General features: G+C 42.3%; 1 protein-coding gene across 1 annotated transcript; it reads right to left on the reverse strand.

The window, feature by feature from the left end:
- Positions 1 to 4,373: 4,373 nt before the first annotated feature.
- Positions 4,374 to 13,874, reverse strand: LOC107046253. The gene is made up of 4 exons (XM_015268838.1): positions 11,490 to 13,874; positions 8,869 to 8,965; positions 8,452 to 8,767; positions 4,374 to 8,200 (listed from the first exon to the last, which is right to left on the reverse strand). The coding sequence occupies exons 1-4, from the start codon at positions 11,636 to 11,638 to the stop codon at positions 7,758 to 7,760; spliced, it is 1,005 nt and encodes a 334-aa protein (XP_015124324.1). The 5' UTR covers positions 11,639 to 13,874; the 3' UTR covers positions 4,374 to 7,757.
- Positions 13,875 to 15,366: the final 1,492 nt, after the last annotated feature.

Genomic DNA, 15,366 nt, shown 5'->3' on the forward strand with positions numbered 1-15,366 from the left:
CCCCCCCCGGCTCAATCCACCCCTTTCCCGCCTTTCCGCTGCTATCCTTCGAAACCACGAATGCGTGTATATGTGTATCAAGAGTTTGACTCTGGGTAACACCGTCTCACCGCCTTTGTGCTAATGTATTAGTGGGATACTGATCCGTTTATACCAGCCGACACGTGACACAGAGAGACAAGCGTATATAATTTTTTTTTAATCGAGCAGCAACGCATACCTTTGGCTCGCTCGTTTTTTTCGAGTGGTTTTTTTTCCTCATTCTCCTGTCGTTTTCCCCTCTCGGATCCATCAAACGAGCCTCTTGTCGCTTTTGATAGCTGTCAGTATCACGTGTCCACGGTGAACAATATACAACGTGACGATGATGGGTTTTACGTCACGGTGAGACACATACGGGTATTTTTCACTTTCCTCGAGTGCGTTTGGTTTTGTTTTCTGTCGAGGTATTTTTATTATGCGCGGAGAGAAGTGTTCAGTAAAAATTACGGAACTCAGTTCGCTCAACGATTACGGAGTCGACTCAGAAAATTTAAGTGACGGTATCGTAATTTTTCACAGGAGACTCGGGTAAAAATTACGGAACGCTCTGGAAAAATTCCGTGATTTTAGGTAAAAATTCTGTAACTGTTCCGTAAAATTTCCTACAACCACATTGTGCTTCGGAATTACAGAAAAGATACGTCATTTTTATTGAATATTGAATATTTCTCTCCGTGTGGGGGGACCAGGGTGAAATTTGAAAGTCTTCGATTGATGGAAATAACTATTGACCAAGTTTCGATGTATCATGGGTTACCTAAAAAACTAGGAAAAATTTCGTACCAACTCATTTTACCCCGTACGTCGGGCGAAAACGTCGTTAGTCGTTTTTGGCGTGGAAATGCTCTTCGCATGACAATTTTTATCCGATTCAACCTTTTTTTCTTTTCAAAATGTGTGTTAGATTCCATAGAATAAAACTAGGTATTTTTTTCGATTATCTCAATTAGATCATAAGAAAATGACGTTCAAAATGACGTTTTACGGACAGTGACATTGGGAAGAAATAGTATGTTTTGTCATTAGGCCGAAAAAAACTTTTCTGGCGAATATGAGTTTGCAGCCCGAGCCAAAGGCGAGGGCCTACGGCCGTCATAACAAAAAATACTGTTCGTCATACGGCCAAAATAGTATATTTCGTCACTAGGCCGAAAAAAACTTTTCTGGCGAATATGAGTTTGCAGCCCGAGCCTTCGGCTCGGGCTGCAATCATATGACCTAGAAAAGTTTTTTTTGGCCGTATGACGAACAGTATTTTTTGTTATGACGGCCGTAGGCAGAGATTCACGGACGCGGAGCGTCCGTGAAGCGCTGCCTCACGGCCGGAATGACAAAAAATGATGTTCGTCATTCGGCTGAAAACAACTTTTCTGACTCGCGTGATTGCATTCCACGGCTTCGCTTGAGTCTGCAACCTTCACACTCGTCAGAAATTTTTTTTTCGCCCTTGTGACGAAAATGACTATTTTTCAATTTATGCATTTTTTTCCTTTTTTTATACCGTGTAAAAATCATTATTCTGAACACCTGTTATGGTACTATTTTAATATTCAACAACTCAGAATAATAATTTTATTCAGAAAAACAAAAAAAAACGAGTAAAAATGAAAAAAAGAAAAAAAAGGGGAAATAAAAAAAATCAATTTTTCCATGATCTAATTAAGATATTTAAAAAAAAAATACCTAGGTTTATTCTATGTAATCTAACAAACATTTTGAAAAGAAAACAGTTTAAATCGGATAAAAATTGTCATGCGAGGAGCATTTTAAAGCCAAACATACGAAAAACGACCTTTACGCCTGACGTATTCTTAGTTTTCATCAACCGAAGACTTTCAAATTTCACGCTGGTCCCCCCTTAAGAAAGATTGGACGTAAGAGGAATTGTACGTGACGCTTGCAATTTTTTTTGTATTTTGACAATTGTTTCTGTCGGCTGTGCGAGGAAATTTATGAGTTTTTTTTCTGGGGTCAAAGTTTTCCGCATTCTGATATTGCTCGATGGAAAATACTTTTTTAGGTGGGAATGACGTGGGTTCAACTTTTTTACTGACCTCAGAGGGAATGAAGTTGCGTTAAATGGCAGGTGTATGAACGTTGAAATCGTTGGATGAGTCCGAGGCATTGCTATTTCTGACGCACCTGTTCTGTAACCTGCAAGAGCCCCAGCTGCCTCTGGTCCCATCGACCGAAGCTCCATTACCAATTCCCAAGTGAAGCTATAGTCCATGAATTTTCAGGGCCTGGCCTACCGAGATCTATACCTGAGATATAAAACGCAATAACCGAGGATAAATATGGAAAAATAGACAGCAAAATATGAAACGGACGATGGACAGGAGAGGCGTGCAGCTCCGCTGGGCATCGATAATGCATGTTGCTATTGATCGGCCACCGGGAGTTGTGCCGCGGGAAAATAACGATCCAACTGGCGAGGCTCGCCCTCCAACTCGCCTCTATAATTCACTAGAAAAATTTTTTTTCCTCTTCATTCAAGCTACCTCCCCGTCTACTGCATTAAAAGAATTGTTATCACCGTTGAATCATCAATTTTTCCCCTCTTTTCATTGAAACATTTGAGCAAAGTGGAAGAGAATTGAAACAAAACGTGGGGACGAAGCTGGGTCAGAATAAAAATAATCTCCCAGCGGGAGTTGGCGTGCAGGTCAGTTGGAAAAGCATGGAACGAACGCCACTGGCATCGACGATGAGCCCAAGCTACCCTCGTCACAGCGTCAGGGGGTTATATACCGAGGGCTTTCGTCCTGTATATACAGAACAGAATAGAAGGCCAGCCAACAGAGAAGACGATATAACTACGGTAGGCAGCTGCTGCCTTGGTAACACGAGTGGAGGAGCTGTCCCCCGGTGTACAGCCCCGCAGGGTCTTTTCCTGCTTGTGTATCCACAAACAATGACCGAGGGAGAGAAACAGTTCTCCTGACCCCTTGAGGGAGACTATCCTCTCGTCGTCATCAGAGGGCAGGAAGGACTTCCCCCCGTCTTTTTTTTCCCAGGAAAATTATAAACACCGAGTACGAAGCAGCGCAAGCTCACAGACCACTGGATTCTCTCCATCAAACGAGGGGTGAAGAATCCACGGTGGGATTCATGCTCGCACTAGCCACCGCCTCCAACACCCCACCGGCCATACACTGATGATAAAAATTCCGGCGAAAAGTCCCGTTAAACATAAACGTATGAAAAAAATTGTGAATAAAATCCGGAAATTGACGACTGACGGAATGAATGTGGATGCGCGTAGACATACACTGGGACACGCATGTACTTTCAGTAGGTCAGATACGGAAAGAGAGATGAAGGGCACTGGGGTGTCGACGCCCCCGCCCAGTTCGTGGTAAAGTCGCACGTGCTACGTCACTCAGTGTGTTTACAGATACGAAAGCCTACACGGATGCAATACCACACATACATGGCAAGCCTTACTCGTGACCTTGTGTTTTGTATATATCATCCGGCGCCTCTGTTCGTCCGCTCCCCCTCTTTCACCCCCTTCGCTAGCAAACTCGATGCCTCCCTTCGCAGCCCATCCAAACCTACAGTTGACTGTGCGCGCGCTCCATCTTTGTCTCTGCTCTCTCGTCCTCTGATTCCGTGTCCCCCTCCTCCCCCGCAATCTCCGGAATTCCCCACTGAGAGCACCCCAACACCCCCCCAACACCTCTTCATCGTTGGCAACCAGTTGTTCCGTCTGTGACGTAACTCGTCGTATCACACAACCTGTCGGCAAAATCTCTTTCTCTCTCTCTTCTTCACTCTCTTTTCTTCATCTACACTTTTCACTCTCCTTTCGGCCATCGACGCCGCACTCGTTGCAGTACATTGATTTCCCTCTCACTCTCTCCCCCCCTCTCTCTCTCTCTTTCTTTCTTTTATTCTTGTTCCTCTGTCCCCTTTCTTCTCATCATCATTTCCCTTTTAACTCCCCCCACACGACATTCAGTGTTTAGTTTCTTTATCTCACTCGGTTCTGGACTCGCTCGTATTTTGCAACACTGTCCTCCGATGATTTTCTCCTCGTCTAATACCTCCTCATCTCTCTCATTTGTCTGGATGGAATGCCGGGGAATCCCATGCGTCCGAGACCTTTACCTATACATACCCAATTTGAACGCCTAGACGACGACTGGGAAACACTCACGTTTCGTTCTGTCTCACTCGTTACACCACCCGTCTCCCCCTCCCCTCCCCCTCTCCCTCCAACTGGCTGCTCCAGATATTATTGGGTCATTGCACCGCCGCTTTGTTTACATTTCACGATCTCATTGAGGTAGGTTTATTTTGGTGTTATTAATAGATATGCGGAATGCTTGAGATTCACCGTGTAGTTTTTATTTTTTAAATAATCCTTCGCTACAATTAATACGTCACTCCAGTAATTACAATCATTATTATTTTCTAGTCATTGTTTTTTTGTTCATTATAACGCCAAATGGACAACCGCCGTGACACCCCATGCCTCAGTATTATTTTAATAACGCAAAGTGTGTAGGTTCTACTTGGATTATTTTTGTTTTTTTCATTCGCTCAACATTGGTAGTAACGTCGTTATCCTTGCATTCTCTCTTATTATGCAGTATATTTCTTGTGTGTATCGTATATATTCATCGGTATATCACGCCCCGCAATCAGCGCACTAAACGACACTACGAGCGGATACTATTACGGAGATGTTTCTTCATCGATTCACACGAATCCCATACATTCATTCAACTCTCTCATACCCATTATCCATTTTTCTCATCGTTACGCTCTTTACAATTAATATCTTCTTGTTTTTATTACTTACGTTCGAACAACCAGTAATGATACTCGTTAAATAACTAATGAAAAAAAAAACAAACTAGTGTTTTTAATGAATCGGTAGTTCTTGCGTCTTGCTTATTTTCCATTTTCCTCGTAACTGCATTTTAAGGCCATAAGTGAAATATCTAAATTTATAGTATCCAGCGCTAGGATAATGTTTTGTATTTTTTTTTTTAATCGTTACTTTTATATATATAAATTGTTCCAGGATTCTAATACGAGGTACAATATGAGAAGTCTTGTTCTTTATTTATTTATAATATATTTATTAATTTATTTTTGTTTTATACTCATTCACTCTATTCCATCAGTTTAAAAATCGACAATACGATTTTTACTTAACATCTAAACATTTGTCATTTCCTTCTTCAATGTTTTTTTTCTCTCTGCATTTTACCGCAAGCACATGAATTTAGTTGTGTATATATCACGTATCACGTTTATTTATGCATATATCCAACCCAGGGGGATGTCGTCAGGCAAGTCGTTCCGTGGCAGTGCTCCGCACATTTTTGTTTTTTTTTATTATTACACTATATTTCCTCATTCTCCTAATCGCTACATTAACGTTTATAAAAACGTTCACGCCCTGAAACGAGCCCATAACCACCCTCAGGTTTCATATTTTTCTTCATCCTTCTTCTGCGTGAAATGTCGCGCATTTGAAATATTCATATTCATTAATGATAATAATGATATAATGCCATTTCGGTAATTGTCGAGATGTCGTTTTTGTTTAATTACCATGATGAAAGAGTGAAGCTTTTGCAAATTGCGTGTCTTTGTAATCAGTGCTCTGGTAATCATAAAACAGAGAGGGGGGAGGGGGAAATTTGAAAGATGACAGGGGAAAAAAGAAGAGTACGAAGTTCGCCTCCCGACGTTTCCGCGCCAATCAATACCGGAAATAAACGACGTTTCCCATCCACCTTCATAACTTCCGTCTGAGTGAAGTTATGACGATAAGAGCAAAAGAAATGGAGTAATAATTGTTCAAGCCCTCGTGGATCGATGCCATCGACTCTCGGAGACGTGCGTACACCTCTGGAAGGGGAGGGGGGCGGGGGGAATGGGTGGGGGGCTGTGTGTATCCAATGCCCGATCGACTATTTCTCTCAATTGAAATGTTAATCATTGTGGAATGTTCAGTTCTCCGCGAGTTAATAATGCAATTGTTTTCGATTCAGGGAATTCAAGTGATTCTAAAGATTTGTATGAATTAAAAAACTAAAATTGCGCTTTCCACGCTAATCTCAGTGTGAATAGTATAATAAAATGACGTATGAATATTAAAGTACATTGAAGTAAAGGGACTTTCCTGAAGTATTGAAAAATTGTAAGTTTTTTTTTCAAGTTTTATTTAATGTCATTAGACAGTGCGCAGAGAATGGCCTCTTTAATTCGAAATAGTCTGCCCTTACAAATGGAGTTCTCTTCATCTAAATCACAATCTATGTAGTTTATGTTTAGGTATTATTACGTTTGTAATAACAGAAAAACAATTGTCGCATGATCGTTAATGGCGAAGCATTACTTATTTATTTTTAGTTTGTTCAAGGGAAAGAAAGGAATAATAATTGTTCAGTCACTCGTCATTTGCGCGAAAAAAAAACAAATCATACATGCGTCACTTGTAGATTCGGTTGAAACACACTCCTACAATTCTTACTCCCGTTTTTTTGTTGTCTTTTTCTTCTGAGTTATGTGATTTTTTTTCGTTTTTATACCTCTCGTATTTTTCACGTTTTCTCATTCAATTATTATGCAAAAATACTAGTTAAATCCCTGTACAGAAAAATCTTGACATCGTCTGTAATGTGTGTGTGTCTGTATGTATGTGTGTGTAAATGGATTTGTTTTCTTCATTTCACATCAAATTTTTGATGGACATTTTCGCTAATTTGTTTACTCCCTTGGAATTAATTACTTTTTCATTCATTTTCTAATGTTTTACTTACAAGGTATTTGGTTTAACTCCATGCATCACGACATGTAGTTTTATTTTTTTTCTTTCATTTATTGGTTTTTTACTTCATCGTGTAAGGTATATAAATTATGGTAATGATTTCGGTATTACAATTATAATTATTATTAATCATTAATATTATTATTTTATCATCATAATCAGCTTACCGCCGTCGTGCCTGGTCACGGGTTGGTGCATTATTATTATTATAATTTCCATTCATCATCTAGTAATTTTCTTCATAATTTTTTTCATTTTCGATTACTTTTTGTCACTACAATCTCTTCGTCACTCGATTATCATCTTTTACATTCAAAGTAGAAGAATTAATAGAAATGATAAATTAAACGCTCTCGATAATTATTAAATCAACCAGTTTCCCTCAAGACTCTGCATCAAATGACTCAATTACTCCCTAGTAAATTTATACTCGAAATCTCAACAGGATCAGAGTCAATTTTCGAAGCGTCCTTTAAATGCATGAAAATAAAATTCAATATACAAAATTACCTACATAGTTCCATCATTCCACCAAACACCTGATGAAAATAATAAGCGATAGTAAACTAAATTCTCGAGCTAAGGAGGAGGAAAAGAAAGTCCATGTAATTTTTTTTATCGCGATGTCTAAAGAGTCGACGAATACTGTCGACACGCAGAAAATGTAAACGAGTATAATTAAATACTACCAAAGACCTATACGTAATTTCCACAACTCTGAGGGATGTTGGTGATGATAAAGAGGCGGGAGTTAAGTGGATAATAATCGAAATTATTTCAAATTATTCAGTTTGCTTATTTTTCTGTTACTTCGAGTGGATTTTAAAAACACAGATTAGAAGCGTCTTGCCGTGATGGGTGTCATATTAGCGGCCGACACGAGGCTATGGACAGGATGTTTAATAGTATTATGGCCCTGGGGTCACTTCTTAGTTTTCTTGGCTGGTGGCTCCTGTGCGTCCTGCGAGTCCTCCGTATCCTCACTGTCAGTCGCTCTTGGTGTATTGCTACAGTCCTCATTCTCGTTAGTTGCAATTGAATCATTAGTATCTTCACTTGGTACAGCGGCTGTTATTGGTGTTGGTGGTTTGTCAAGTGAATCCTCAGTGAATGATGTTGTAGTGCTGTTCTCATCTATAGCTGCTGGATTTATTGTTGTTGGCTCCTTGCCGTTGACAACAGCTACCTCTGAATTGCTGTCGTCCGATGGCTCTGTTGCTTCACCATTGCTCGATGCATGAGTATTTCCATTTTCTGTTGCTCCTGGAATGCCTTCCAGCAATTCTGGCTTCAATTCTGACGCAACGTAGTGAGTCCACAGGGCCAGCTCAACTCTGTGAGGACTCCAGGATTTTCCATTTGTCGCTGGAACAAAAAAAAAAACAAATGGGTAAATTTGTCAATCAACAAAATAGGTGAATTCATTGAATTTTTTAAATCCAGCAAGTTTCTCTTGCCCTCAGTTCACACATTTTACAAGAGTTATCCTTCCTTCTTTATTTGGAAATTGGCTCAATTAACGAAGACTGACTCAATGGCTTTGCACTTATTCGATCTTCGATTAAACAATTGAGTGAAAAGGGGGGAATAAATGGGAATTAAGCACTCAAACTCACTCTGTTTGTTGAGCCTCTCGACTGTATTCTGAATGTGTTGAACAAAATTGAGGTACTCCTTGGTCGTATAGTCAATTCCCTCGATCTCGGGTATCGCCATAAGACACTCATCAGCCATGAATGGTGCGTTCTCGGGTGATGCCGCTGCCAACAGTGCCGATGCCATTGTTGTACCCACACCTTTGAGATTCGACAGTGCTGTTATAGCTTGTTCCAAATTTGGTAATTTTTTGAATGCCTTCTTCGTTTCAGCCATCACTGCACGGGGTGTATTTACTTTTACCAAGTAGTTCAACTGGGGATAGAACTTTCCACGCTGGAACAAGGAACGTTCAATTCAATTATGAATTTGACAATGCTATTTTCAACGGACAGACGTCCTGTTCAACGATTTCATTGTGATTATGTCATACTTACGGTCTGTTTCCATTTCATCGTCTGCACAAGCTCCTCGTGAATGAGATGGGCGTCCTTTCCACGTGACTTGATTGTCTTAGGCAATTCATTTTGGTACCTGTTGGAGAATAAATGAAAAATCCGGTAAAACAAACGTCTTTACCAAGGTCACGGGGATCAAGGACTGAAATCGAAAAAGCGTGACGTACTGGAGATCACGAATTTGAACCCACAATTGCGAGTGTCTCGGTATATACCGCACTATGACGCAAGCATTTGAATGAGGGAAATTTAAATCATTTCCTCTTGGTTATTCATCTCCGAAAACCACAAATGGCATTCAATGCTCGATGAAAAAGTAAATGCCTCAATCAAGCGGAAAATTTAATTGACTCCAAAGCAGAATAGTCAGACCCGGGGTCAAAGGTATCAAATCAGCCGTGAAACAACGGGGGACAGAAAATAAAGTGGAGAAAATGTATCTGGAAAAATTCATCGATATATATGTAACTGGAAAATCCTAGTGATAATAAAGTCCAGTGGATTATTCATTGAATATTCTCTACTGTGGGGAAATACAGTTTCAGCACGGCTGACGCGGCAGCGCTCGCGTCCATTTTGAGAGGCGCTCTCGGCACGCAACCGCGCTCCAACAAAAACAGCCTTGACACAATCGTGCGCGGAGCGCTTTTATAAAATCTGCTTGGCAGTGACGATTCTCGCTGTGGGAAAATAACCCGGGGAGGGGGGAGGGAAATCTACCGAGGAAACACGCACAAAATGCCACATCGAGTTCTCTCCCTTCGCAATAAACATGAGCTGATAATTGGGGGAGGAGATGAGATAGGTAAATATTTCAATTTATTCTAAAAATTTGAAATGAAATAGGTAGAAAGAGAAAAGTGGCACACAGGTGCGCAATAAGTTGTCGGCGCGTGTGATTTCGAAAAGCCCCTCATGGCATTAGTTGGCTCAGCCCCGAAGGAGTTTGGACGAGGAAAAAGTGGCGGCTCTAGTCGTTGTCTGTAACACGACAGACAGTACGAGCCCTGGCTCTCTGGCACTATACCACACGGCGAAGCGTTTCATAAATGTCAGGGCGTTACGGACGCGAGACAAGCGCCAGTTCTCCTCTGCCTCAGTCAATATCTATTCCCAGCATACACACACCAACCATCAGGTTACCGATCAATACAATTTTTATGCTCATCAGGCTCAACGATTGGCCAAATAATCCAGAATCGTTAATCATTTTGAGTGGCAAACAATGAGATACACGATAATGAGAATCAACGAATTTTCAATGGATTACACACCGAATGCCGATAAAAATTCACAAAGTGATTACGTGTTATTCAATGAGAGAGGGAATTCAAAAAGACTGAGCAATAAATTAAACATAAATACAATGAGTCATCATATGCGGTTGGCGCTCTCAGGGTATTCCCTCATTTATCATTCATGGAATCGGCCATGTACGAACTGTAATGCGGATAATTAACGAGGGTTATTAAACGACGAATGAATTTGTCGAGCCCCATCGACATAGGTTACCACTCGGGCAATTCAATTCACCGTGTTTTTGTTGAAAAATTTGTAGTGATTCCAATGCTTTCTGCAATAATTTTCATTAAATTTTCGGTGATTGATGAGAATCATTCGAGACTGAATTTAATGAGATTTTAGTTCAATTGACAAGTCGCGACGTGGAAGAATAAATTTCATCCCTCTACATTGAAAACTCTCATTTCATCTCATTTAAAAATATTCCAGTCTCCTTCACCCGGAAATAGTAACCGAGACGAAGAGTGAAACAAAGCCGATGAGCACCTCTGTTAATTGAAAAAAATGAATTTGATCAAGATAAATATTCCACCTCGCCTCTCAACTGAATTTGCATTGATCCTCCCTAACGAGATATTAAATCTCGGCGTAAAAGTAAGCGATTTAAATGCCCCTACCCAGCAGTTTAGCATGAAAATGCCTGGAATATAATGCTCCCCAGTCTCTTAGACAGGAGTCATTAAACGCCAAGGTCACGGTGTTGCCCTCCAATTCCGCCAAAAAAATCGGGTAATAAAATTCCTTGAAAATCACAGACACATCGAATTTACCCAGCCGAGTTAAAAAGAAGGCGATTGCCACGTGCCACGGGCCGTCGCGAGCCACCCAAGAGTTTTATCTCCCGTTCAGCCACCTCTTTCACACATGCGTAAAATACCTCATCACAAAGATCCATCGACAATCGGAAGTAACGTGCTAATAGAGACCAAACAAAACGAAAAAAGCCGGGAGAAGGGGAAAAATAAACGTCGATGAGGGGCAAACTAAGGAGATCGGAGCGTGTGCGCTCAAATATACGTTCACAGTATGCTACGTGCTGGCAAACAGTCGAGCCACACACACTTGAGGGGGGGTTCATTGTACCCAGTTGCCGACGTGTTGGAGAAGGGGCCCCTTCACGAGTAAAACCGGGAGAGTTAAATCGTGTTTGTTACTTGGAGTTTTGTCGTGAATATACCCGTGGCTACCGGACGTTACGATCTAGCAGTATATTGAGAAGAATAAGACGAAAAAAAGGGAAAAAAAGGCGAGAGAGAACAGTTTATATTTCAAATATCATGAAATAGGTGTTGACTCACCAGTCGTCCAATTTGACAAGCTCCTCGGGTTTTTTCTTTTTCCTATCTGCCTGTAATCTGAGGGCCTGTGGATACAATTTTAATACGTGTTCGAATTGACTTGTTGTACCCTCAGTGAAGAAAGTCGCCGTGTCTTTCACGGAAGCCATTGTGATAAACTATGTTTCTTTCTATGTCCGTGAGATGGCGTATTGCGAGGAAAAATCGTCGTTTTATATCTCACTCGTTTTTTACAGCCTCTGTCCCTCTTTTTCTTCCTCCCTCAGTCCTCGAAAATATCCACTGCTGAGAGTTATCGCAGCTATCCAAACTCTGTATTTCTCCCTCTTCAATGCAAATATATGTTTCTCACTGTTGGAGTTGTTTTTTAGCAACTCCTCCTTCACTCCGCACGCGCGTCTCACACTGCCCGGCGCGAGATATTCTATTTCACCCTCTGTCTGGTTTGAATCCCCTTCGTTTAGCCGGCGGCGGCACAACGAGCGCGGACATACGAGGATTATCCACGGAGAGACAGGTCTGCGGTTTGTGCGCGGCGCGCTCCTGTATTTTTTACCCTCAAATTTCAAACGTAAACTACTCAATTCTTTGAATCTCCTCTCGACGTATTTCACTGTATGTTTTTATTATTGAAAAAACACAAAGTTGAGAATCAACTGCTGCTTCCTTTATGCCTCGTGAATTGACGTGAGACTGTATTTCCTCGGCAACTGGTTTTCACTCTCTCAGCTCGGTTTATCCCACAAATTCCCTTGGAACGAATGACGATATAAACAAAGAAAATCGTTGAATATTATGTCTAATATTGTTTCAAATATTTCCTTTCAAATAATGATTTTTCCTTCGTTTTTATTGTTTTGTTGGCTTTAAACCGTGCACCACGAGCGATATCACGATGTGACTCGTGGGGCGCAATATACTCCGTCAGTAGTGCTTGCGAAATTTCATACGTTTCAAACGTCCTGTGGTGGGGAATCGCGCGATCGAGCTCTAACACGGCACACTCTCTTGGAAACCCCGTTCTCCTCTGGGGCTCTACGTACTACTCGATGGACTGTTTCTCTCTTCTCTCCCTCTCTCTCTCCCTACCACACGATCTCGTTGTCCCTCTCCTCTACTCACAAGAGTGGGGATAAACACAAAGTCTGAGCCAATAGGGGGCAGCACTGCACGGGGCCTTTATACCCGCCTCTTCGCGATCCTACGGTTAACTCCTGCCTCTCTCTCTCTCCCTTTCTCTCTATCCCCACCAACCGTATCCAGCAGTGACTCTACACATGCACCCTCAACACATATATGCACATGTATATATAAATATATACGGCGTGGAAACCAACTAAAGCACCTCGTATATTATATACGAAAATTTCGACCGTGTCACTCGCCGCGACTGCCACCGGTCTCGGCTGAACGATCGCTCCTCGCACGTTGCTTTCCAGGAGATTTCTTGCTCCCCGTTGAATTTCAAAAAATAATATGTGACTTGCAAAATTCAATGTTGAAAAACCTCTCCAAGATTTTTCTATACGTTTGAAAAATAAAATGTGCAGACACGAAACTCCTTTCTCCACGTACTCGCCGGATTTATGTTTGCTCTTATATCAGTCTCTTATTTTTGGTCGATAAAATTTTTATCCCTCAATTTTATGATTCTCCCGGATTGACAATTTATGAAATATGTAAAAATCCACACTGACACTTTTTACTACCAACTTTCCTTTGAAATTTGACTTTGATGGACTACAGTTGTAACCGAGATAGACGTATTTTTCATTCGACGTTGTCCTTGTTGGTCGATGTCACTCGTTACATTTATCCGTTCTACTCCAAAATAGTATACATCACTCATAATACGTTACAGTGTTAAAACCAAAATCTACTATTGTTAAATAAACTGATAAATTGACACGACAACACGGTATATACCCCTTGACCGAGCATTGGACAGCGATATATCGTAGATATACAGAATCAAAACGTTAGCAATAACATAAAAAATAACCCGACGTGTTTTTTATCTCTCCCTCACTCTCTCTTGCTCTCTCTCTCTCTCGTACGTATTATTATCTCTCTCAAATATATTCTCCCTCTCTTTCTCACCGAATCCTATTTAAAATGCCCCCGGCTTGCGATTGCTCACCAACTTCACAAATTGTGATAGAGCAGCAGCAGTAGTCTCCTCTGGAGCCCTCACCTCCTGCGCCTCACCTTCAAACCACGGGGTATATCGGCAATCACACTCACACTCACTTAGTTATTTGGTTCGGGGCCTCTCTCTTGTTCGGTTTTGCTTGTGGGATATACGCCTTGACGAAAACGGGAACACAGAGTGTGTGTATCTCTCGCGCAGAGTCGATTTGTTCGTGCGTTTAGCTGTGGAGGTAGTAAAACGGGCGACCGTCTGAGGGCAGGCCACTCGCGCACTTCTCTGCTATCTCCCACCCCTATTGCAATGTCTGTCTCTCTCTCTTTCCCTGTGTTTTTAGCTTGAAAACCATTCCCAAGCGACTCACGCTTCTGTGCTCGCGCAACCGTCCTTCCTCGCCAACTTCCCCTCCGCCCCCTTGTCCCGTCCGACCCCTCACCAAATCGCCGCATCCATCTCTCTCCCTCTCTCTCATTTTCTCTGTCTCTCCGCCTGCCCACTGCTATTTTGCTCATGAGAGAGGTAAACTGCATTGGATTTTGCACCCTTATTCAGGGGCCCCGCTGGCAACATTTTTTTTTCCCCAACTCCCCATGGGCCCTTGAATAGCCCCCTGAAAGTAGCATCGGGCTCCCTCGACTGGCTTGGAAAAGAATTCAGCCGGAAGAGAGAAAATATTTAAAGGCACCAAAGGTCCTCTTGGGCTCTGCAGTTGGCGCAGGGAGCTGTGTGCGTGTATATACACGGCTGCCCCTGGTAAATGTGTACAGCCGGCTCTCTGGGTGCCTGGATAGCATAGGCGGACTGGAAATCGATGCTAAGCCTGGGAGGCACGCCAGTGCCGTACCCAAACGACGGCTGGCACTCAGCCTCTCTCTTGTCCCGTTCCAACAATCCAGCCCCCCCGTCCCGTCGCACTCCCATTCTCTATCTGCCTTCATCATCGGCTTGAGAATAGGAAGGCTCTCTTTGCCGAGTGGGAATGTATTTGATATGTATGTGCGCAGGCGCTCGCTACATTAGACACAACCATTGTACAAGGACTCGGCTTCTTTCTGCACAAACACACATACACATAAATCCCCATGTATGCTGTAGCAGGGTACACGTGAAGTGGATTTCAGGCTTGTACAACCTCATTCGCACACAAGCCAGAACGGGAGAGAATTGGCAAGAGAGAGATCTGTAAATAGGTTGGAATAGCACACGGCAGGAGGGTTGGGATACATATTGCCTGGGAATCGTATTCGCATCCGACCCCGAATGCTTCGCTAAACTAAACGTATTGGCCCGTTGATGCTCGTGTATTTGTGCCAAATGCACGCATACACCGGGGAGAATATGCATAAACCGTGTAGATTGAGTACATTTGGGTGAAACAGTACATGGGACCCAAACGTATTACCCTTTGTATGTGCACGAGGGTGTCGTCTGCCAGCGACGGGGCGTCTCGACGCCATGCAGCACCCACTGGCTTTTTGCAGACACGTGTGGTATATACTGAATGTGAGAACGGAATATACATGTACATGAGGGCCATGTCAAATGAGAGATACAGTAATGATGAGTGTGCGCGCGCATGCATTGCGTTATATATAGGTTTTAACGAGTGTGCGAGTAGTCGCCAGTTGTCCGTGGAACGTTCGTGGTGGTTGGTTACGTGCCTGCCCTCGCTATATCTCTCCTTCGACGCCAGTCGCCTTTATCCCCACTCCTGTACACCCCCCCCCC

Source organism: Diachasma alloeum, unplaced genomic scaffold (genome assembly GCF_001412515.2).
Source record: "Diachasma alloeum isolate Michigan unplaced genomic scaffold, Dall2.0 Dall_scaffold_00181, whole genome shotgun sequence".
NCBI lineage: Eukaryota > Metazoa > Arthropoda > Insecta > Hymenoptera > Braconidae > Diachasma > Diachasma alloeum.